The sequence below is a fragment of the Podarcis muralis genome, chromosome 2 (genome assembly GCF_964188315.1).
Source record: "Podarcis muralis chromosome 2, rPodMur119.hap1.1, whole genome shotgun sequence".
NCBI lineage: Eukaryota > Metazoa > Chordata > Lepidosauria > Squamata > Lacertidae > Podarcis > Podarcis muralis.
Genome location: NC_135656.1, coordinates 60,546,166 through 60,572,192, shown reverse-complemented (window position 1 = coordinate 60,572,192; position 26,027 = coordinate 60,546,166). Strand labels below are relative to the sequence as shown.

Genomic DNA, 26,027 nt, shown 5'->3' with positions numbered 1-26,027 from the left:
ATTGGGGGCTCTAGTTGTTTGCAGATTTAAACACTGATATGAGCACCTTGATTTGGGCCCTGAAATGTACAATCCATTTTAAATTAGCACAGCCTTTCACAATTCTGCATGGGCAGCTTGGGCAGAATGTTCTGTTTTTTGAAGCCTCACAGCACAAAACTAAAATGGGAAGGTCATAGAATCATAGAATCATAGAATCATAGAGTTGGAAGAGACCACAAGGGCCATCGAGTCCAACCCCCTGCCAAGCAGGAAACACCATCAGAGCACTCCTGACATATGGTTGTCAAGCCTCTGCTTAAAGACCTCCAAAGAAGGAGACTCCACCACACTCCTTGGCAGCAAATTCCACTGTCGAACAGCTCTTACTGTCAGGAAGTTCTTCCTAATGTTTAGGTGGAATCTTCTTTCTTGTAGTTTGGATCCATTGCTCCGTGTCCGCTTCTCTGGAGCAGCAGAAAACAGCCTTTCTCCCTCCTCTATGTGACATCCTTTTATATATTTGTACATGGCTATCATATCACCCCTTAACCTCCTCTTCTCCAGGCTAAACATGCCCAGCTCCCTTAGCCGTTCCTCATAAGGCATCGTTTCCAGGCCTTTGACCATTTTGGTTGCCCTCCTCTGGACACGTTCGAGTTTGTCACTGTCCTTCTTGAACTGTGGTGCCCAGAACTGGACACAGTACTCCAGGTGAGGTCTGACCAGAGCAGAATACAGTGGCACTATTACTTCCCTTGAAGGTGAAAGCTAATTGGTGCTGTTTCCTCCCCCCCTCCCCCCCTTCTGTATTCCACACATGTTAAACTGGCATTGTGGTCAGTAGGCTGAACTAGCACTGAGCACAGTTGCTCACATGTTTTTGACTGGATGCCAGTCTTGTGGTAGAGATCCATAGGATGGAGCTTAGGGTGGACCTATAATTAAGCTGACTGGAATAGTTTGGTTGAAAATAAGATTCTAAGCCACGAATGGTTTATGGATATTTCCCAAATAGGAACATTCAATCATACCTATTTTATTTTTTCCAGCTCATGGTTTGTAATGTTTTTCTTTTCCTCCCCCCCCCCCCTTTTTTTTCCTTTTCCTCACTTCAGGCCTACTGGAAAAAGATGAATCAGCTTCTGCAGACCCTGAATCAGAAGCTTGCAGCTCTTAACCATGGGCAGGAAGGGATAGTCAAGATCAACGCAGCTGTCTCAGACAAGGTGGTTGCTTTTAAAAGTAAGCCCCCATCCATTCAACGAGAAATGATGACTGTCTGCAGTGATCCCTACACCTTGGCCCAGCAGCTGACACATGTGGAACTGGTAAGTGGAAAGCAAGACTTTTTGCTTTATCTTTAATTTAGGTAAGACAACATTTTCTAGAAAATCCCTATTGAGACTTTCAAGATGGTTAAAATATTATCAAATCCCCTTTCCCATGGTAGGAACACAAATGTGTTGCGGTAAGTTTCTGAATGTAGGACCACAAGTACAGGGCATCATGTGAGTCCTTCAGTCCAAGCAATTGCCCACTGGGGGGGGGAATAAGATATCTTACTACTAATAACAAAAGCTAAGTTATATAGTGCACCTACAGTAGACCAAATATGTACTGTTCAGGTTAATGCTAGTTTCAGATGCAGCCATCTCCGCCCCCCCCCCCACACATGCTGCAATATGATATTGATTAGTATTGGTCTTGATGAATGAAGAACACAAATTTTCTCTGAACACTTTCTGAAAGTGTTCATCCTTAAATATTTGCAAAAAGTTGAGACAGGATGGTCTATTTGGGTCTGGGAGAGGGTCTTGACTTTTCCTTCTACATCATCTTTCAGATTAAAATACCCCCCCCCCCAGGTACTCCAAACTGCTAATTGCATGTTACATTTTCCCAAATGGGGCAAGTAACAGACTGGGTGAGTGGTATTTTAATCAGGAAAAGAGTTCAGGGAGAAAGGATTAAATATTCTTCCCAAGTGACATGGTCCCAATCCAAATCATCCATCCCATATATGTTGTTTGCACACACACAAAATCAGACCTGTCATCTTGACTAGTTTGGTCCTGAAGCATTCAAGTTTTTAATCAAACTTTTCATCAGTGCGTAGCAGGTTCCCAGTCGGAACCACTTCTGTAACATCATCACCCCTTGTTTTTATCCACTAGTCCATTCTCATTTTTATTGTGAGGATTTCACAAGTTTTCACTGAGATGCCAAGTCATCATAGGTTTGATGTGTAGTTTATTTACCAATAAATGCATATCTACTTCTATAACCCATGGTCTTAGGACAACGTAGACATGATGTGGGAGATTCATGATTAGGAACGCCCGTGGCATTTATTTTAGCAGCCTTACATGGAACTGATGCTCTTGGATTGATTTTAAGACTTTTTTTCCTTGTCCATTTCCCACTAGCACTTTCCTTGATGTAAATTACACTCCTAATTACACAAAGCTACTATTAGCTCCACAGGGCATATGTGTGTGATGGGCTTAGATGCTGTGCAGCTGGGTTCCCACTGCCCCACAGCACCTCATAGCCACTTTGGTGCAGTTATGGTTATGATCAAGGAAAGAAAAACCAAGGGAGAATCTAATCACAGAATTCCAGTAGCCTAGTCTATTTCACCTGGAATGTCTTTCCTGCCTGTGCAGTATAGACTCTAACCATGCTGTAATTGCTTTCTCTGTCGAGGATGAGGAATCTGTGGACTTGCTAGATGTTGTTGGACTGCAAGTCCCAGTAGCCCCAGCTAGCATGGCCATTGTTTGGGTGATGATGAGAGTGTTAATCAAGCAATAGCTGGAGGGCCACAAGTTCCCCATCCCTGCTGTAAGCAATTCCTGATGGAGAGTAAACTAGGCAGAGCTAGTCTGCCAGCCAGTGGTTTCATAAATTCCTTTTAAATTCTGGTTTCAGATCTGAAGGGTGCAACTTCAAGCACCATAAAGTGAATAAGTGATTCCCAGGCGTGCTATATTACAATTTATTTCTCACTTTATTTCTTGCAAAAGGAAAGACTGGGTCACATTGGACCTGAAGAATTTGTTCAAGCATTTGTCCATAAAGATCCTTTGGAAAGCACAAAGGTATGACTAGCACTATTGCTGCTGCTCTTTCCAGTTGCATTTAGTGGTGGACCTACATTTTTTGGGCCCTGAACCTTGAACTGATGGGGGCCCCATTGCAACCAGAAATGAGGTCTGGGTAACCACTGTTATCTTCTTCTGTGGGTTTGTTCCATGACAGATCACCACCATTTATTTATTTTTAAATTAACTACTGCATCTCATACAGTGGTACCTCGGGTTAAGTACTTAATTCGTTCCAGAGGTCCGTTTTTAACCTGAAACTGGTCTAAACCTGAAGCACCACTTTAGCTAATGGGGCCTCCTGCTGCCGCTGCGCCGCTGGAGCATGATTTCTGTTCTCATCCTGAAGCAAAGTTCTTAACCCGAGGTACTATTTCTGGGTTAGCAGAGTCTGTAACCTGAAGTGTATGTAACCTGAAGTGTATGTAACCTGAGATACCACTGTATTTGGATTAAAATAGCTGCACTGACATGTCAAAGTCACTGGTGTGAATAAAAATTCCCTATGCCTTATAGCTTTCGAGTTATAACTCTGTTGGTAGAGTATGAGACTCTTAATCTCAGGGACATGGGTGTGAGCCCCACATGGGGTGAAATATTCCTGCATTGCAGGAGGTTGGAATAGATTATCCTTTTGGTCCCTTCCAACTGTTCTATGATTCTGTGGTGGGGTGAAAATGAGGGGAAATTAGGGAAATATTATATACATGCATGATGGACATTAAAAAGCATTTTTTCTGAGCCATGTGGAATAAAGTTGCTTCTGGGGCCCCTCCGGAATTAGGGGCCCTAAAGTTTACGATTCATTAGTTTCATAGTAGATCTGCCCCTGGTTGCATTACCCATTCTGAGTGAGCAATTCAAAGAGTGGGATGTGCAGCAATTGGGACTACACAGTAGGCAGTACACATCTGTTTATATTTATAGGGAGGCGCCTGGAACATGTTTTTCAGAGTTGCGTGAAGCTGTGGTGTTTAGGACATGGTGCTCATGCACACAGTGTACATTTGAAATAAGTCCACGGAACCATCTCCTATCTGATGTTCTTTTGGGGTTTCAAATGCCCCTGATGTGCACCTTGTAGCTGGAATAAGAAGAAAAGCGTGGTTTTGTATTGGTAATTAGAGAGTGCATATTTTAATATTCTGTGCTGCAATCCCAGTAGGGGGGAAATTAGCCTCTGCCTGTGCATACTCGGCTCCTTGCTTGTTAACGTCAAGGGCAACATGCCCATTAGTGTCTGTGAGAAAGAAAATAGGAGAAGGTGCTGCTTTATGCACTATTGGTGCACAGATAATTCTTCAGAAGCAGGTTTTGGCATGTGACTAGCTGGATGTAATCACAATGCAGTAACTAAAAGCAAAGTATTCTTCAGACTGATAATACAATACCTGTAAGGCTGGTACATTGCAGATGAAATACGTTAAAGGAAACTTCTTAATGCAGCATAAATTCCTGATGGCTAGGAAATTTTGTTCACTTACAATGCATACAAAGAGAAGTAAAGAATATTCGTTGAAACAAAAGAACAAAATACCTGGGGTGATGGTATGAGGAAACTGGCCCCTTCCCTTGTTGGGCTACAGACCTGTTGCATTAACATCTGTAGTGATGAAATGCTTTGAGAGATTGGTCCTTCAACACCTTAGGACATGTTTTCCACTGGATTTTGATAAACATCAGTTTGCCTATAGGAGAAATAGGTCAACAGATGATGCCATAGCTACAGCCTTTCACCTTGCAGTGAGTGAGACCGGGGAATTATGTTAGAATGTTGTTTATTGATTATAGCTCGGCTTTTAATACCATCCTTCCGGACATTCTTATCAAAAAGCTGATGGAACTAGACCTACCTTCTACCATCTGTGACTGGATCAAAGACTTTCTGAGGGATCGGACACAAACAATGAGGATTGGGCCTGTTACATCTACCTCCCTGAAGCTCAGCACTGGCACCCCACAGGGATGTGTGCTGACTCCTTACCTGTACTCGTTGTATACATATGACTGTATTTCATCTGATCCATCCACTGTAATTATTAAGTTTGCAGATGATACTACCATAATGGGTCTAATTACAGGTGGGGATGAATGAGCGTACAGAGGGGAGGTTCAAAAAGTATCTACATGGTGCTTAGAGAATGACTTGCACCTAAATATTAGCAAGACAAAGGAGATGGTGTTGGACTTTCGGAGGAAGAGAGGGGAACTAGCCCCTTTGTATATCGGGGAGGGGGGGTTGTGTGGAGAGAGTCTCTTCATTTAAATTCCTGGGAGTTTACCTTAGTGAAGACCTCACTTGGAAAAACAATATAACTCAGGTGGTTAGGAAGGCCCAACAGAGACCCCACTTCCTCAGGGTCTTGCGAAAGAACAATGTTAAACAACAATTGATGACCTCCTTCTACCGGTCGACAATAGAAAGTGTCCTCTCATATTGTATCACAGTGTGATACGTTGGCTTGACAGCCATGGACAGAAAGTCTTTACAGAGGGTGGTGAACACAGCACATGATATCATGGGCTGTCCCCTGAGCCTGCTAGATGACATTGCAAGGGGAGACATTGCCTTAGGAGAGTGAGAAAAATTCTCTAGGAGGATTCACACCCTGGCCAGCACCTCTTTAATCTTCTATCCTTGGGCAGGAGATATAGAAGTATAATCAGTTGTACCAACAGGCTAAAAAACAGTTTCTATCTGTGGGCTGTTAGGCTGCTGAACGGAAAATAATATAGTGCAACTGACTTTTGGGGTTGGTGTGTTATTTGACAAGCACACAGAGTGAAATGAGACTGAGTGTTTGGGCGGGGGGAAGGCTCAGTTAATTTCATTGTACACAGGTTGTACATTGACAATAAAGGTTTCATTATTATTATTATTATTATTATTATTATTATTATTCTCAGCAGACTTTGCACAAATCAACGAATACCTCAAAATTAGCCACGTGTCTTGCAACATCTGCCATCCATTTTCCAATGGGATTTTAAAGGGGAGCATGTTGTGCTTTTGCTTCTTACTTTGCTGGGACTGAGTTAGGGTGCTTGGTCACTGCATTATTTATTGCGGGCTATGGGAGGAAACTGCCTTTTTCTTTCATTGGCTTCCAAATAATTTTTTGAGTCTGTAGATTATTTTGACCGCCAAACTGCAACTCAGAGAACTTTAATTTCCTTGCTGCTTTCCTTCCTCCCATAGGCCAGTCATCTTCCCCTCTCCACAATTGCTTGTGAAGCATACATATCCCCAAGTGCTGCTCAGTTCAGCAGACACGAATAGGGGCAGAAAATGGGACTGGGCGAGGTGGGGGGCACAGGCAAGGAGTGGTGCCATTCACCTGATCTCCAGTTGTGCTGGGGAATGTAAAGGTTTAACACACATCTCTAAGTTATAACCAAGAAAACCTGTAGATTAGATGATAAAATGAGGACATAGCAGTAAATGTTGGTTGAAACAGAAACATGTCTAGACTAAAACTGAATCAGATTTAAAAAAGCAGCCAATGGAGCGTTCATAGACTCATAGAATTGTAGAGTTGGAAGGGACCACAAGAGTCATCTAGTTCAACCCCCTGCAAGGCTGAGATAGCTCAGTTGGTAGAACAGGAGACCCTTAATCTCAGGGTTATGGATTCGAGTCCCACATTGGGCAAAAGAGTCCTGCATAGCATTTTGTGTACCAATTGTGTCATCTTGTGATCGGGTGCATTATTGTCACAGAGTAGAGTGAGCACAGGGTATGGCACAAATTGCAGCTTTGCACTAGCACAACCATCCTTACATGAAACATTTCATATTTGTTTGCTAATCTGTGTGTGTGTGTGTGTGTGTGTGTGTGTGTATGCATTCACATGCATGCACAGTCCAAAGATAGTGACTGACCTAAGCTACTAAATTAAATTAAGGGGGGAAAGTTGAGATGATGAAATGAGGACATAGGAGTAAATGTTGGTTGAAACCGAAAGACTTCTAGAGTGAGACTAAATTGAACTAAAAAAACAAGGAGTGGAGATGTTGAGTGCTATGTTAATAGATGCCCAAAGGCTTTGCGTGCCATGTAGCATTAAATATACTTGGATATAAAAGAATCCAAGTATAGCAACGGGAGAAAAGTACAAGGAGTAATTAAGGATAATGTAACAAAATATGAGATGGAGATGACAGAAGAGAACAGTGTGTGAATTCCAGAGGGTGAATGGGAAAGTGGCGGAACTAGAATTCAAACCCATTTTGTCAACTAGAAAATGAATACTAATATGGGTAGCTTTACCTAACTAAGATTTAATGAATGGTTACATTCATTAGATGATAAGGTGACATACCTGCTGAATACGCAAGAGAGTCAAAAGGGGGGGAAATTACAGCAAGCCACGGATCCAGAAGCAAAGTGTGACCCTGCTCCTACAAGGGGAGTGCAACCCCATAAGGGTAGGCAACTGACCAATTTCTCAGACCCAGGAACTACTTACCCACAATGGCTCTGTCTTGCCAGGATTCAAGCTCAGCTTATTTTACCTTATCCACTTCACCACTGTGATCAGCCAATGGCCCATTGTGGTACTATATTTCATAGTTGATCACTTTGGTTGCCCTTTCCTGGACCTTTTCCAGCTCTGTAATAACATTTTTTAGGTGCAACAACCATATATGGCATTCCAAGTGCAGTTGTATCACAGATTTGTGTAACAAGGGTTATGATATTGGCAGTTTTATTTCAATTCCCATTCCTAATTAGCCCCAACATGAAACTTGCCTTTTTCACAGCTGCTGCTTGCTGAGTTAACATTTTCAACAAGCTATCCTCTGTGACCCCCAAGATCCCTTTCCTGGCCATTCACGCCGCTTCAAACCCCATTAATTCAGTATGAGCAAGGCACTTCCTCCTGCTGCCATGCGCTGAGACAGAGAAGCGAGAATTATATTTATTGAATTTGCATCACATCATACTGCAATGGGCTCCAGGCTGCTTACATTTTAGAAGTGCCTCCTGTTTCGTGTGATTCCCCAATGCCCCCTTTTAATCTTCTTTAGCCTTAGGATACATTTCTACAATACAGATATATATGCAAACATTGCGAACACTCAAAATCCCAGGCAACACCCTTTCCCAGATTACCCTATGCATGAGAGCCCCTTTTCGCCAGCAGAAAACTTTGTCCTCATGGAGCTCAAAATTTACTCATCTTATCCTCAGGCTCTAAAATAGAAATCAATTATCACATTAATGAAAGAAAGAAAAATCTCCTGATACCCTCTAGTGGCTGCAAACAAAAAATAATAGGGAAAAAATCAGAATAATCAGCCATCTCTGGAAGATTATCCTAAGGAGAAGGTGGTAAAAGGTGCTGGAGATTATTTAAAATCATCAAAAGAATTCAGATACCAAACTAACCTTCTCACTCCCATGCAATTGCCTAGTAACCACAGCCGAAAGAGCATGTCACAAAAATGACATTTCCTGATGAATTTTGCCATCTGAGTGACTTGTTTCACAGCAACCAATGATACAGAAATAGGTCAGCGATAAAGAATTGGGTAGTGAAGATAGTATTTTCTCAAAGACAAGAGCATGCGAAGGAAATAATATTTTAGGCAAAAAAATATTCTGTACTGTAACTCTATCATATTTTGCTTTGCTGTTGATTCCCCCCAACTTAATCAGAAATTTTGTTTCATGCAAGACAACACCATGGGCAATTGGATTTGCCAAACTGTAGGAGCTCTTGGGAGTCAAAGGCGTAAACTTAATACATATTACATGGAAAGGCGTCCTTGTCTGATTTTATTTTCTCCAGATTCTTGTTGCATACAGCAATATCCTGGCTGTTAATATCCTAGGGAGCACCAATTGGAATAAATTGCCTCGTGTGCAGTTGCTGTAGGCAAAGTGGGACTGTTCATCATTCACTGATTTGATTTGTAGAAAGCTTTGCATTCTGTTAAGCCCAACACATCTGCCACTACCCACCCACTGACATCTAAAGCTCAGTCCCACATGCACTGTCCATTTGTGTGTGTGTGTGTGTGTGTGTGTGTGTGTGTGTGTTTATAGGTATATGTCCACATGCTTTTGAATGTTGATGATAGAAATGTATGCTATTGATCATAGAACAACACTCTACAGTTACTGTGATGTTATATATCTTATTATATATATTAAAGCACAGCAGAAGCTAGTTTATGTCATGTCAGGTCTTTGTTTTTCAGCCTTGTTTCAGTGAACAGAAAAAAACTAGCAATCTTGAGGCCTATGTCAAATGGTTCAATAGACTCTGCTATCTTGTAGCAACAGAAATCTGCATGGTAAGTTGAATACCATTTGTCTGATTGTGGAACTTCGAGACTATTTACTCACAAAAGTGGAGGATAAATATTTTTTGGACTAATCACAGAATGTACTTTGGGTTTTTACACTTTTTACACTTTTCACAGAAACACTGCGGTATATAAATGGTGAAATAGGCTATTGATGCAGTGATAGAGCAGTCATTTTGCTGTAGAATTTTAGACTGTTGTGTCTCATAAGTGGACTGTGTATGAACAGTTTTCCTCTTGCCCTGCTCCTCTCCCAGGGAAAACCCAAACTTTAGTATTAAATTGGAGCAAACATCAATCTGGAGAAAACCTGAATTGCTCTTTGCTCCAATTGAACGCTGTTGGTTGGCATCTGTCTGTATCCAACTAACATGTCCTATCAGCACAAAGATTCACACTTGCGCAACAGAGATCCCCCTTTCCTCCTCCTGCGTGCAGCTGGAGCACTCTCCAAATCTTCTCCAGGTGGGGTGGGGAAAACCCTTAGAACAGATTTAGGAGGTGCATGAGGGGAGGGGGTGAAGTTCCATTGTGCAAGCAGAGATCTTGCAATGATGGTGCACATTAGTTGGATACCACCCTTTGAATGCAATAGACTTGTACAGTAAATAATGGAAATAACTTATTATTGTGTTTTCTTCCCATCATGGTCTTAAGGAAAACCAAGCAGAAGTATGGGGTGCTATCATTATAGTATCACCCTGTACCATTTGGTTGTTGAACTAACCCAGGCTACACACTCCCCATGCATATAAAGCATTTGTCTTCACCCAAGGAATCATGGGAACTGTAGCTTGTTAAGAGTGCTGGGAACTGTTGCTCTGTGAGAGGTAAACCATAGTCCCCAGTATACCTTGGCAGAAGTCATGTGCTTTAAATGTGTGGTGTGTATGCAGTCTTATCTGAGAATGTTTGGGATAACTATTCTCTTGCCAAGACCTATCTGCCTTAACTCTAGTCCACTCACTGGTGCTATGTGGCCCTTGACCATTTCCCCCAGAGAAAATATGGCCTTTGACTTAGAGGTTGCCCACTCTACTTCTAGAACATACAGAAGTGCCCATTGTTTGTGACAGAATACTGGGTAGATTGAGGTTAGGTAATTTTCACTATATCCGTTTCCAGCTAAATCTCTTTCACGATTCAATCCTTCTGACTTCAACTTCCTTTGTTATCACGAGAAACACTTGTAATATGACGAACAATGTATAAAATTTGAAATTATTGTGAATTGAAGATATTAAGGACGAGCATTTACAAATGTAAAACGAAAGACCCAAGAAGGAAAGTGGAGGAAAGTCAGGGGATTTTGGAAATCCCATGTTGGGGAGTTGTGATGTGATATTTTTATTTTCTGTTATTGTAAAAATTAATAAAAAATAGTATAAAAGAGAGAGATGGGAGCTGCCCCAGATTAAAGCAACTGGAGGTCTTGGGAGGCCCTGGGCTAGGAGGACCTAGGAGGCCCAAACTTAATAGCATTTGATCATGAGAATCAAAACATTGTTACTATAGTAAAATCTGCCTATTTTTTGTTTTGTTTCATTTTATTAAAAGCAAGAAGCTGAGGGCCCCCCTAGATTACCCATGTATCCCATGCAGCCTGTATGTAAATCCGGCACTGGGTGGGAATATTGTGAGATACAAGAAACACAAAAGAAAATTCTCCAGAAATCTACTAATTTCAAGATTAATGTCTTTTCTCTCCTCTTAAGACCAAGTCCAGAAAAAATTGCACTGATTGGCACCAAGCCCAGAAAAAGTTACAGTAATTGACATTTTATTGATAGCTAGTTGGACAGACTATCAGTGGAATTAATAGTCTTTAGAGTACAGGTTTATGTGTCAATGTTGGGTCATTGCTTGAAGACATTTTTAAAGGTATAATAGACTTTGGTCACTCTCCCTGGTAGGATCTTTGATTTTGCAAGTTGCCAGCAATGAGTGTCATTAATCAAACAGCTTGAATGGGATTTTGTAGCTGTTTTGAAATCAATTGAACTGTAGAATAGGGCATCTCTGTCTGGCACAGTGTTCTGACATCTCCCAGGGTTTTTTTTACACTTGTCTTCCATAGCTGTTTTATCTGTCTGTTTATTTGCAGCCTGCAAAAAAGAAGCAGAGAGCACAAGTCATTGAGTTTTTCATTGATGTTGCTCGCGAGTGCTTTAACATCGGGAATTTTAACTCACTGATGGCTATCATATGTAAGTGTGTTATTGTCATTCCTGAATGATATTAGGGATATGTAAAGTAGATTCCCTTTCCTAATTGTTGTAACCTGCCCTGGGACCTTAGGGTGAAGAGTGGATAATAAATTGTAATAATAGTAACAATAACCGTAACAGCAACAACAATAGCAGCAACCACAACAATAAAGTCTTCCTCTGTTCTTTTTCCTCTTATTTTCCTCCAGCCGGTATGAACATGAGTCCAGTCTCCAGGTTAAAGAAGACTTGGTCAAAAGTGAAAACAGCCAAATTTTTTATCCTTGAGGTAAAATGTTCAGAATTACGTATTTGCTATTCATGCATTTATTTAAACTGGATATTGCTAGGCAAGGGCCAAATGATATGATGGGCTTTGCATATCACGTTAAATTAAAGATGGAAAAGAAGTAAAAAGCAGAAATATCAGGAATAAAGTCCAGACCACAAATGGGTGCAAATGTATTCTTTTCCAGACTTGTCTATTTAGTGCAGACCATGGTTAAGAGCTATACTGAATTCTGGTGTTATCTTGACTTAACTAGCAACCCTCATGCTAGGATTGGCGGGCATTAAAACCAGAGAAAATATCAAACAACTACCAAGTTATGGGCAATCAGTGCCTGAAATCTGTCAGCAGGGAAAATTGCACATCAGACTATCCTGTGGTAATTTGGGAAATATCTGTATTTGCTTGGAATCAATTGTGAGGCTCACTGCTGAGGTTCCTATGATAATGTAAGTTAGGCAAGCCATTTCCTCTTTAGGGTACTTTCAGAAGATCATTTTAAGGAGCAACCCTCAGGTATACCTGTGCTTCTTAATTCAGTTAACAAGTTCTACATACTATACAACTGTTGTTACCACTTCAGTCAGTCCTTCTTGGCACACACCTTTGCTTGTCTTGGTACAAGTGGGCTCTCTTGGAAAACCGAGTGGACTGCCAGTTTGTCCAGCATACAAAGTTGAAGTAGGCCTGTCTCATTTGTAGATGTATGTGCATGTTCACACACACACATGCATAAGTGTTTGATGTAATTACATGGTTGCACCACTGTACAATCCTGGCATCGCTCTGCAGTCTGGAAACAGATTAATCGAGGAGTGGCAGTTGCCGTTTAATATTCTGCCATTAGGGTGAACCATGTGTGCTCTGTGTGTTTGTCTGTGCCTAACAACAACAAAATAAGTAGTGGCCACTAACAACAACAATAAAAATCATCATATGGAAGCATCTTTAGAAGCACTCTTAGAGAACTGAAGGGTTTTTATCATGACACAAATGTTACGGACTGGTCACTCTTAAGAAACTAGGTGAAAATAAATGAATAGAAATTGACCTGAAAAGGAGGTGTTGGGTAGTTTTGTTTCCAGTTCACCTGTATTGCTTACCACATCACCTTTGCACTGCAAAGGCAATTCAAAATATCTTTTGATCTTCCAATGTTTTCTTCCTCTCTAGCATCAAATGGACCCTACAGGTAATTTTTATAACTACAGAACTGCATTGCGGGGAGCTGCACATCGGTCCCTAACAGCACACAGCAACAGGGAAAAGGTATTATTATTATTATTATCATCATCTTATTTTTCCGCCAAGAAGCTCAGCACCAATACAGTGGACTCTCGGGTTGCGAACGTGATCCGTGCGGGATGCACGTTCGCAACCCGCAGCGGCACATCTGCGCACGCGCGGGTTGCGATTTGGTGCTTCTGCGCATGTGCGAGCCCGGAAGTAACCCATTCTGGTACTTCTGGGTTTCAGCGGGTCCGTAACCCGAAAAAACGCAACCTGAAGCATCTGTAACCCGAGGTACGACTGTAAACATGCTTCTACACCAATATTATCCTTACAACAATAAAGGTAGGTTAGGCTGAGAGATAATTGACTGGACAAAGTCATACATTAGAATCATAGAATCATAGAGTTGGAATAGACCACAAGGGCCATCGAGTCCAACCCTCTGCCAAGCAGGAAACACCATCAGAGCACTCCTGACATATGGTCCATGCGACTCAGCCTGTGTCTCCTTCACCTGCTCCAGATCACCATGCTGCACTGGAACTGTTTCTTTTCACAGCCCATACTGGCTGGTTTTATAGTTGTTCATCTTTTCAGCATCCCTGCATGAGAGGCAAAATACTGTGATATTCTGAAGGTTACATCCAACTGTTGCTCAGCTGTCAGTGTCTTCTATCAGCAGAGCAGGAAGGAAAGAAATACTCAGTGATTCCTCGTTCCCCCACTGGAGGGTTCCCCAGCCCTCTGGAGCAGAGACAAGACAATGTGGTGCAGGTCCTTTGAAATGAAGATTCTGCAATTACAGTATATAGGCTCAGAATTTGGCTCCCTGATTGCCTCAGCTGCAAGTAGCGAGGTGGGGAAGAGCCCACACCACTGGGGAATCTTTTGCCCTAGTCTGAACAAATAGATCCATAGGGAGATGATAAGAGGTCTAATAAGGAAGGATATATATAATAAGGAAATGAATATGAGACAGCCACATTCACGCTTGAATGAGAAGCTGATACTTTTAAGATGCTTATGCAGTCTGTCTCTAAGGTATAGCCATGCAAGCCTGTTTCTCTATTACTTATCTCATTTCCTGTGGAAGTCATTCATGCTGGTTACATGGGAAAGTTTCTCTTTAAAACCAAGGGCAGCAGAAGGTTAATAGTCAGATGGAAACGCAAGGGATAAAGACTACATCCTCCTTTAACTGAATGCATAATGTGATAGTTGCCAAGAAGGTGTTTATGCATCAAATCCAGCACCTCATCATGGTTTGGTGTTTTCAAATCCCACAGCCACTATAGCTATAATTCTGCTCTCCAAGCCTTAATGTCATTTCTTCATTTTTTAAAAAAAAATGTAATATTTTTACTCGCCCTGGGTCAAATGAAATGAAATGTGATTGCTATTAATTTAAAGATAAATATTGTCCACTGCTGGTTGTATATCCAAGCCCTCCCTCCTTCTTTTGAACTACCGGTATATAATATAATCTGACACTTTGGGCTTAGTTTTCTTAATGCTTGAATAGAAATGGGGGGAAAGACAGAGGTTAAATTAATTAAATCAGGTAGTATATTTTTTGAAAGTTAAAAAACACAGCTTTGAGTTGTGAGTTGCTGTTGAAAGTGTGCATACCCACACGCATACAGAGGATTCGTTATTTGAATGGAAGTGTATATTACACCATGGAGTGGATTTTTTTCCAGGCAAGTGCAGGAGATGAATATCTTAAGACCTTAATTGACTATCTGATTTGACTTGCAAATTCTCAGCACGTTGAAGCAGACACAGTGACTGCTGCTCACAGTAGACTACACATTCAATGTGTCATGCATTCCAATGGACTGTTATCAGAAAGTAACTGTGTGGAGAATTTAATTTAGGGCTATGCAGAAGAGTAGGATCTGAACAGGGAAGCCAAAATGACATTCTTACATTGTATATTGATGCTTTCTACTTTGGAAAGCTGGGGTACATTCCACGACTCTCTGTTTTTGATTTTTTAAAAATTTGTTTATAGTTAAGTCATTCATTGTTTATTTACATAATTTATATCCTGCCCCTTCAATATGTATTTACGCTTCCAAGACACTCAAGAAAAAGGAAAAGTACAAAAAAGTATACAGTAATAGTAAAAAAGAAGAGAATGATGCAAAATTTAGAAATAGTGGGGCCGTCTTTGTATGACAGACAGAGTGGAAGTGAGTGGGGAATTCTAATTGTTGCCCTTAGTGTAGGTTTTTTAAAATCATGGGATTGTTAATTTGTTCATGTGATTTATTGGACTTGTTTTTATGGATTCCGTGATTTACATATATTATTTTTTCCATATATTATCTATAATAATAATAATAATAATAATAATAATAATAATAATAATAATATTCCCCACCCCATCCAGGGATTGAAATATTCACTGAAGAGCAGATTTGAATTTAGAAATAATACAGAAAACTACAATATAATAAATAGAGTTGGGGAGCAATCTTTACCTCTATGCACACCTCTCACCTCAGCAGGGCTTTTTTTTTTTTTTTACTGCCTTGCCAAAGTTGGCAGCTGGGCCAAAAGGTGGGGGCGGGGGGTCAGGCAGATCACTGCACCAACCTACCCCTCCCATGCCTTCATGTGATGGCTGCGGGTCTGGCTCAGGATCCAGCAGATCCCAGGATACCCCAGGCCCACCCCCTGGAAGGCTCTATTTTGTTAGGTGAAAGAAGCTGTGCACCAACTCAGTAATGCTGGCATCACTCTGCAGTTGGGGTCTGACTCCCTCGGCCTGAAGCAAGATGAGTGCCGAATCCCACAGTTGCCTTTGACTGGACTTAACTGTCTAGGGGTCCTTTACCTTTACTTTTTTACCTAATGAGGGCACCCGGCAGGCCCCCTGAGGGGATTGCAAAGGTGAGGAGGCTCTCTCTGTGTAGTTGCCAGCAATTACACTTGAGATTGTAAGGGACGCGGGTAGCGCTGTGGTCTAAACCACAGAGCCTAGGGTTTGCCAATCAGAAGGTCGGTGGTCCGAATATCCGCGACGGGGTGAGCTCCAGTTGCTCGGTCCCTGCTCCTGCCCACCTAGAGTTCGAAAGCACATCAAGTGCAAGTAAATAAATAGGTACCACTCCAGCAAGAAGGTAAACGGCGTTTCCGTGCACTGCTCTGGTTCACCAGAAGCGGCTTAGTCATGCTGGCCACATGACCCGGAAGCTGTCTGCGAACAAACGCCGGCTCCCTCGACCAGTAAAGATTGTGTAGTGCAGAAAGGTCTCAGGTGGCTGTCTCAGTGGACAGGTTGACTGATGTGAGAGAAGGCACTCTTAACAGGTATTTCGGGTCCAAGCCATGTACGGCTGTAAAGATTAAAAGCAACAATATGCAGAGGTGAAGCAACCTGCTCCAGTACCCAGAGCGGTGCTCGTCCCATGGGGCGTGGCATGCGGCCTAGGGGGGCGTGCATCCTGGGGGGACGCGGTGAGCGGTGTGTGCCCCGGGGGGTGCCACCAATCAGGGGTCAGCATCTTGTCACACACCCCCCCCTTTGGAATGGTACCCGGGGCAGACCACCCCCACCCCAGAATGCCCCTGACAGTATATCTAGCATAGTTGAACCAACCCATTTCATGTAGCAGTTCACAGGAGGGTCAGAGTTTGAGGGTACTTTATGTGCTCTTCTCATTATTTGCCTAATGATGACTCTTTCATCAGTCCCTTGGCCCAGCTTGTGACAGTGCACTAATTTCAACTGGTTCAAAATGATCTCTCACACAACTTCCATCTACACAAACACACCAGAAAATACAAAATAGGTTAAAATACATATCAGAAATCCAACTTACAACATATATACAGATAAATCACGGGAAAAGCAATGTGTGAAGTGGTTAAAATGCAGCATTCTTGTTGATGTGTGGCAATCAGAACTGCTCACAGTATTCCAAGTATGGTTGCAGCGCATGATGACATTATGATATTAGCAGATTTCACTTCAATCCATTTCCTAATGATCCCTAACATGGCATTTACCTTTTTCACAGCTGCCAGCCACAAACTGGGTTAACATTTTCAACAATCTATCCACTATGACCTCAAGATCTTTTTCCTCGTCAGTCATTCACCGCCACTTTATACCCTATTATCATCAGTGATGTGGATATGAATTTTCCCCAGAGTGCTCTGTTTTTCTGCTGGAAAATTTTCTGTGTCTTAAGGTCATTAGTAACAATGAATGGCTGCCAATTGCAAATAAGAAATCAGGCTAGCTTTGTTTACTAAACACAAGCAAAGTAAACATGCTAAGTTAGGCTATTCTCTAGGGCATCAGAACATTATCTGTTGCAAATTACCGTATGCAAATTATCCTAATTTGTGGAAGCACTGATAATTATATCCTGTTACAATTCACTTACTAGTGGAACCACATTAGGGCTAATTTTTCAATATGAAGATTGGCTTTTGATAGGGGAGAGTGACAGGAGAGGAGCAGCTACGTTATCCTTTTAACATACACTTACTTTTGTTTCTTGAATATTTTAGCTTCAGCAAGGGGATTCCCACTCACTTTCTTTTTTTGATGCACATACTGCTCAGGAACACCAGTACCATAAATAACTTGAGGACATTGGTTGCCAAACCAAATGACTACTTTACTGCTACACTTTTCCAGAGTCTTACCTTTCCTCAAGGCTATAGTACTCTAGTGTGTACTTAAGTTACAGTTCAGTTCATTTACCGTACCAAAGGACCTGGGGATATATTTGAAAGATATGCCCAGCTGACTTATTCATTCTCACTTTAATAGAAACTATAGCTCCTGTAGGAGAGACAGGAATTCACTAGCTAGGTGAGCTTAAATCTTCTTCAGGGAACCTGGCACAGTGTTTTATGAGTGAAGAGGAGCTGCCCTTATAAGACCCTTGCGAGCTACACTCCAGGTCAAGTTATAGTGAAATGAATAGACCATTGTTGCTCTGCAGAATAACCTAGCAGACTTGCTTATCTACCTTTGCCCTGTCCTTGGCTGATAAAGCATCTGAGAGAAAACTGTCTACAGTCAGTCAAGTATATGGGCAGTGGCAGAGGAATATGTAGTGTTGTTGCTGTTTAGTCATTTAGTCGTGTCCATGTTTATATATCTGAATAGAATGCTATGGAATACTTTCTCAAGTGAAGTCCACCTGGCATGGATACTGACATCTTTTGGGTGCCTAAATTAAGCCTTCCCTCTTTTTCCAGGCATTTCACAGATTATGATCAAGCTATGTTAATGTTTTAAGTTTGTATTACTCAAGTATTATTTTCATATATAAAAGTATTTATAGACCACTATTTCACTGTAAAAAAAAAATCTAAGCAATTTAAAACAAAAGTACATAAATCCATATAGTGAAAACCATATAGTCCCCAGACTTGGTAAGTTAAGCACAGTTCTGAATCTGAATAAAAAATAAATATGGTATATTTTGGTATATACCAAACATGGTATAAGACAAGATAGATACCCAAAGTAAATCCATGTTGCTTCATTTGATACTTTTGAAATTTACACCAGGTGAGGATCAAACTTAGTGTGAAACATCCAGCAGATAGGTACCGACTTCACGGCATATCTTTCGTTCCCCCCTGTGAAAATTCTTTAAATCAGAGCCTTTGTCATGTTAAGTCATGAGCATCTACTTTTCTATATGTTGGCTTGACTGGGGTTTAATTGTTAATTCTCACTTTATCAAGGGCTTATGCAACTTCATTGTGCTCTTTGCCTCTTTACTGTCTGTGCACTGGTGAAAGTTAATCAGCTTGCTTATTAAAATGTTAATGTTAACAAAATGGTGTTAAATATCAATGTTACTGAAATATTAATAGGTAATAAACTGAAACCTTAATTCCACAAAGCTTAGATAGATTGTGTTTTGCCAATTCACAGAGAAAATCCCTTCAGCATGACAGCTATTTTGTGGGTTGTTATCTCTTGTATCTCCTCTAGGCCTCACTAGTATTAGTATTTCGTCATTAGAGTAGTACTGTACACTGAAAAGTTAATCTCTCTTTTCTTCTTGTGAATGAACAGTTCTTTCATGCATAAAGAACAGAACTGCAAAAGATAATAGTCATGTCATTCTTTTCACAGATTGTGATCCCCTTCTTCAGCCTACTGATCAAAGACATTTACTTTTTGAATGAAGGTTGCGCCAACCGCCTTCCAAATGGACATGTCAACTTTGAAGTACGTGCAGCAAACATCTTTGTCAAGCAAGTGGTTGATAGGTTCTTTGAGCCCTTGTGCTTACTTTCCAGAATGCAACAAAAACCATACATGAACAAAACATTATTACCTTGATTACCCCCAAAGTCAAACAATTCCCAGCAGACTTTTTCATATAAATCCTTTAAACATTTTTTACTTAAGAATTTTCAATTTCAGATGGCATGGTCCAAAAGCTCATATGCAGAAACACCATGCACACACCGGGGGGGGGGGGTGTCCCCAACTCCCTTTCATGCTGAACCCCCCCAACTACTCAAAAGTTATCTCCCCCTTCAGAGATTTTAATTTTTTTGTTTTACATGTTTTAAAAGGTAGAGCAGTTGGTGGGATTAAACTTCTGGTTCATATTCAGTTCCACCAAAACTGTTGTAATTTTATAGTCCAAGTGTTGCATGAAATGCCTGTTATTTAAAACACAGTTTAATAGCAGCAGAGGAAAAGAGTAGCCTGTGTATATTGTGTGAGACATGTGCATTACGTACCTGAGATATGCAGATTTTATTACAACTGCATAACTCTTTTCTTTAAAATATTTCTATACTGCCTTTCATATGCAGTTACCAAAGCACCATCATTTCCTTTCATGTGTTACAGAAACACAAGGAAAGCTGTGCTGGACAAACAACCCACTTGCTCCTACCTTTTAAAAATAATATACCAGACACATTAAGCAGCTAACATTTTTGAGGAATGTTAAAACCACAAAAATAATTTTACTGACACACAAATTCCATTTACCTAGACAATACTTTTTCTTCCCCAATCCTTGCAGAAATTCCTGGAACTGGCTAAGCAAGTAGGTGAATTTATAACATGGAAACAAGTAGAATGTCCATTTGAGCGAGATGATAACATCATCCACTATTTACATACTGCGCCCATCTTTACTGAAGATGGTAAGAAATTCCTTTTTTGACAAATGCTATAGTGGTTCACTACTAGCATTGTTCCATAGTTAATGATAAAATATGATTTTCAAAATGTGTCATCGCACAGATCCATTGTCTACAATATAAGAAGGATTATCTGGGCCTTTGTTGTTTCCATAACTTTTTGACAAGGCATCTTGCTCGTAGCAAATCATCTGCATGCAGTGCTCACAGAGAAACAGGCCTGACAGTCATACTATAAGGGGCAGTTCTGAATGTCATTGCTGAAAACATTCAAAGACAGAGTTACTGTTCCCTATAAGTCAACCAGTCTATCTCTCTCTGAGTTTGTGATGGCTGTAGGCAGGAAAAGCAGAGCTCAGCTCACAGCAGAGATCTAGTTACCTCTTCTTAATATGTGCTTAAAGGGGGAGAACCCTTTCAATTCAGTTCTTTCATCATGTAATTAATCATACCCATTTGCAAATGAGTTTTTGTCTGACTTTTCTTCCTACCCATCCAATCTATCATGTTGCTCTCTGCCGTCTCCTAATGGGTTAAATCAGTCGTATCCCATTATCATCAGCATCGGAGATAAGGGCTGAATTTGCTAGCTTTGCCTAGACATGCCCATAGGCTTCACCGACTTTTAGTTTGCTTCTGAACTTTTTGATTTTTAAAGAGCAGTCTTTAAAACTCATCCACATTAATCAAACAGGACAGCTGAGACTTCACTGGCCACACATGCATTTAGAATGTAGCAAGGAAAAATTATGTCCAAGCTGCACAAGCAACAGCTGCCCAAGCTAACATATATCTATATAATAATTATAGTGAGCTCTATAAAAAGGAAACAAGAAGAGCGTAACTCTGGCAGTGCTCAGAGTCTTCTGGAACAGCCAAAGGCATTTCAGAAGATCTCCTGTTAGAGTCCAAGACAGGAACTCTAACTTGTTTAAGTATTGATTCCAGGAAGGTGAAGCCCACAGGTTGGTAAGGAGAAAGCAGGTCTGGAAAGACTTCTGAGGCTGCCAGAGAGTCCAGGAATAAACCAGGCAGCCCAGATTTAATCCACAAGTTCGAAGGGCTCTTGGCTGTAGCCTCCACAGCCTGAGCTGACTCTCCTAACCAGACTGGTTCCTCCTGTGTTCCATGTCAGACTTTTGGCCAGTCCCTTTCCCCAACTAAGATTGCTTTGCACACTATTTCTCTTGGTTGATGCTACTTCTCATTTGAGCAGAGCTGCGACCTTCTAGATAGTGTTGGACCCCAAATCCCATCAGCCCCAGTGAGCATGGCCAGTGGTCAGGGATGTTGGGAGTTGTAGTCCAGCTCCACCTGGAGTTCCCCAGTCCTGTTGTAGAAGAACCTTTTACACTTTATATGTGTAGTTATCACCCATGATGATACATACACTGATATGGTCCAGTACCGGTTGCACTAACAAGTGGTTGGTCTGAATGAAGATGCACATCTTTTCCTCTTTAGTAGAAGCTGTCTGTGGCCAATTCAGTCAATTAACATTTGAATAGGTATGGGGATGAAGATCCAGATGCACATCTGTATCTCCATTCATGCTGGCTCCAATCACCCATTAAGTTTAAACTCTGGTTACAGATATTTAAGAACTTTGAGCATGTGTTGCTTGATCCTGTGCATGCTTACTCAGATGTGAGTCCCACTAAGTGTGCAGATGAGTGTCAACATACCTAAGAAACATAAACCTCCTTGTTTGATTAGAATGCTCCCTTGTGGGCTACTGATCGTCTCAATAAGGAATGTTGCCTTTTAAAACTTCCTATTTTTTAGGTTTGTATCTGGCTTCTTATGAAAGTGAAAGTCCGGAAAACCAAACTGAAAAAGAGAGGTGGAAAACCTTGAGGTATTATTTCATTTATGTTGGGTCATGATCTTCTGAAGTGGAAATAGGTAGATATGGGCATAGAGAGGGTGGCTACTGGAGTTTGCACACATAGCTCAGCTAGTAGAACATGAGACTCTTTAATCTCCAGGGCTGTGGGTTTGAGCCCCAAGTTAGGCAACAGATTTCTGCATTGCAGGGGGTTGGACTAGATGACTCTTGTGGTCCCTTCCAACTGCACAATTTTGTTTCTGTGAACACATACACATACACACACACACACACACACACACATGTAATGGATGACTCCTTTTAATGGAGAACCCTTTTGGGAAGGGGCAACTGATACTGGAGAAGTGGAGGAAGGAGGGCATACTACTGTGACACGCACTTGTGTGTGTAGCTTGGCTCAAAGGCAGTAATACTATAAGATACTTACTTTTGCCTGAAAGTACACTAATGGCCAGAACACAATCATGGCTGCTTGGGTTCAGATTGACCTTTGAACTAAGTCTCCAACACTTGAGAACCCTTAAGTATTCTCTTCCACCCAATTGTTACCAGTGATTATGTTGCAGTATGCAGCTGCAGTTGCTGGTGTCGCTTATACCATAGAGATAGCTGTGCTAGTTTCCATCCCTGACAATAGAATAAAAGGGCACATCACATGAAGCCTAGCTTTTAGAGGATGGCTTAGTTAAATGGGAGCCACTCTGCTGTGACATACTGATTCTAGAATGAACAAGCTGAATTAGATTGAAGGGTCAGGACTATTACCTTTTTTAAAAAGTGCGTAGCAATGCTCATAATATGACTTCGTTAGAAAGCTTAAATACAGAAAACTTCACTATTTAGTTTCTTTTTACTGCTACAGTAAGACAAATTTTAAGACTGAAAATGCTATTTGTGGCCACTTATCTTTCCTAAATGTGGTCCTCACAATACATGGACGGAAATAGCTGGAAGATGCATGCCTTTGTGTCTTAGAAACATTTGATAATATATCAAAATGTGATTAAGAAAAGTGGTAAAATGGAGAGTGATAGTTTCCTCTATTGCTTGGTCAGCAAGGCATCTTGTTTAATATGTGCCCCAGCAGTGTAGGTATTTCAGAGATTCTCCTGAGGTAAGGGCTGCACCATCTGAGTTTCTCCTTTGCTCCTGTTACTTCCCTTGGGCATTTGACATAGCCAGTCATCTATCCAGTGCAGAACAGAAAACATGGCTATTCTGAATTACTCTATGTCACACTAACTTTCTTGCTCTTTTACCTATTCTCACGTTTCTCCTTTGCAGGACAACTATCTTAGGAAAGACTTGAAGCTAAAGCTCTATAATTGCAGTAGGACAAACAAACAAACAAAAATCAGCAAAACTACTTTGCACTACTGATTCCAAAGATGCCTATTTGGGATTTATGAGATTTTATTCTTTATTTTTGTGCGCATTTTGGACTATTTGTGGTTCACTGGATTCAGAGGTGTATTTTTACTGCACGCACAATGATGTTTTCTAGCTACTCTTGAACAGCAAAAGGCCAGGAGGTGGCTTCTTCATGGCTGTACCAGAACAGAGTTCTTCTCGCTGTTTACACTTGCCGCTGAAGGAAGAGCAAATGGCACGGAGAGCCATGATGCTGCAAACACAAAAGATTTTCACTGGAAAGGTACAGGGTGTGTATCTCTGAAGCAGGGTGTATCGGACAATAACTCTCCAAGAGCTGTCAAAAGTGTATTATGCTAAACACAGCATTAATCTGGCCACTTGCTACATAAGGGGGAGGAAAACCTTGTTTTTTCCTCTACAGCTTTCAGCCTCAGTGAACAATATTCTGATGGCAGGAGATAAAAGACTTAATACAAAGCCACATCAGTATGGAAAAATCCATGCAAACGCTTCCCTTTTTAAAAAAATAATAATACAGAAGCATATGAGCTGTGAACATTCATTATTTCTCCTTATGTTTGGGGTGTATATCATTATTATTATTTCCTTACAGTCAACTGCTAAGCTGTTCTGATGAAGTCAATGGCTTTCAGTCATACTTACCTCTGTATAAAGCATGTAGCATATTCTCTAGTTCTGTTGACTGATGACTCAGAGAATAGTCTTCAAAGGGGCCTTACCTCATTGACAATTGATGGAAGATTAATCTGTTAAGGGCTCTAACAGTTATTTTCCTTTTGCCTGCTCATTTTGTCTTCATGTCTAAGGCAAACAATATTTGAGAGGGGGAATTACTAGACGTTGGGGCTCTTTTTCCAGTGCATTTGAGAGAACACTTTTCACTCCATGAAGTGTTGCACTTTGGTAAAAAAATTGTCTACACACTGTTCATAAGGTTGGTTTCTTATTTTATAATTCTCTTTATGGTCACTGCTCTCCCTCTATGTGAACAGTTTGCCATCTATTGTGTTGTTCAGTAGAGATCAGGAAGCTGCTGCATAATACAAATGCCAAGTAATAATTGCTTAGTTATTGTACTTTCATGTAAAGCAGATGTAACTCTTTTTAATAATTTAAATATGAGTAATAGGATGGAAGTGAAATTCATATCTCTCGTCACTAATTGTATAGAACTATGGGGAGGTGTGCAAGCCTTCACTTAGTAACTGAGGCTGTTTTTGTAACAGGATTACCAGTTCAGATGTCGATAACCACACTGTACATGTTGTAAGTTTGGTCTTGGAATGACATGTGCTCGCTACATATAAAAAAGATAACTGACACTCATCTTTAAGTGCATATCAATGCATTCATGGTACAGCCAAATTTCAGGATTCTTCCATCTCAAAAAAAAAAAAAAAAGCTGGAAGGAAAATAGAAGTTGGGTGTATCCTGTGAACAATTGATTGCCACACATTACTTCTCACATGTAGTGGCAGCTGGTACAATCCACAAGAACCACCTCTGTTTCCCACATGTAAGCTTTTAGCATAACGATCAAGGATGAAACAGACACTCTAGTGAACAAGCATTAGACACCAGGATGTGTTTGAACAGTAACTTAGCTAGACTGTTGATTTCAAGCTCTGAGTGTTTACCCACATGAGACTTCCTCTGGGGCTGCTCAGAAGCTGACACTGGTGCTTTCTTTTAAATGAGGCAGTCCTAACCTCTGAAATGCAACTCAATGACTGCATCTACAGGGACTTGTGTTATCACTTCTTGAAAAGCCTGTTTATACACTCCCTTGTTATTTGTGTTCTACAGCGACATCTTGTATCATGGCAGCTAATGCTGGCTTGAAAAGACTTTATGCCAGTCTTTTACAAATAAGTTACTAGCTCATGAAAATGTATGCTTGCTTGCCCACCCACCCTCCCTATGTGAATTACCGTATTTTTCGCTCCATAGGGCGCACCGGACCATAGGGCGCACCTAGTTTTTAGGGGGGGGGGGATAAAGGGGGGGAATGATTTTTTCCCCCAGCTCCAAAGAGCAAAGAAGCCAAGACAGCGAGTGGGATCCATCCCGCTGGCTGTCTTAGCTTCGTCTTTAGCCGCGCGCAACCTCTCCAGCCGGGAGAGGCTGTGCGCGGCTTTGGCAGAAGCCAAGACAGCGAGCGGGATGAATCCCGCCCACTGTCTTGGCTTCATTTTTAGCCACAGGGCTGGGGCAGGGAAAGCCCGAGCTTCCCCAGGCCCCAGAACGGGTCCGGGAGCGGCGGCGAGGTTGCGCGCAACCTTGCCTTCGCTCCCGGAGCTTGCTGCTATCCGCAAGCCTTCTGAGCCCAGTGGGAACTCCCGCTGGGCTCTGAAGGCTTGCGGATAGCTTCCTGAAGCCTGGAGAGCGAGAGGGGTCGGTGCACACCGACCCCTCTCGCTCTCCAGGCTTCAGCGAAAGCCTGCATTCGCCCCATAGGACGCACACACATTTCCCCTTCATTTTTGGAGGGGAAAAAGTGCGTC

The 26,027-nt window shown here is 41.4% G+C and overlaps 1 protein-coding gene across 2 annotated transcripts in view; it reads left to right on the top strand.

Moving 5' to 3' along the window:
• The window catches only part of RASGEF1C (RasGEF domain family member 1C), a 79,036-nt gene extending 53,514 nt beyond the window's left edge, over nt 1-25,522 (top strand). Inside the window, exons 5-14 of one of the 2 annotated variants that reach the window (XM_028718203.2) lie at nt 1,098-1,310; nt 3,009-3,083; nt 9,294-9,389; nt 11,506-11,608; nt 11,818-11,897; nt 13,071-13,166; nt 19,249-19,344; nt 20,159-20,282; nt 22,065-22,137; nt 23,413-25,522. In XM_028718203.2, the coding sequence (XP_028574036.2) occupies nt 1,098-1,310; nt 3,009-3,083; nt 9,294-9,389; nt 11,506-11,608; nt 11,818-11,897; nt 13,071-13,166; nt 19,249-19,344; nt 20,159-20,282; nt 22,065-22,137; nt 23,413-23,437 (981 nt within the window). In that variant the 3' untranslated portion in view covers nt 23,438-25,522. Of the gene's footprint in view, nt 1-1,097; nt 1,311-3,008; nt 3,084-9,293; nt 9,390-11,505; nt 11,609-11,817; nt 11,898-13,070; nt 13,167-19,248; nt 19,345-20,158; nt 20,283-22,064; nt 22,181-23,412 lie in introns of those variants that run through there. The other variant, XM_077924598.1, reaches the window with a different exon arrangement.
• The last annotated feature ends 505 nt before the right edge of the window (nt 25,523-26,027 follow it).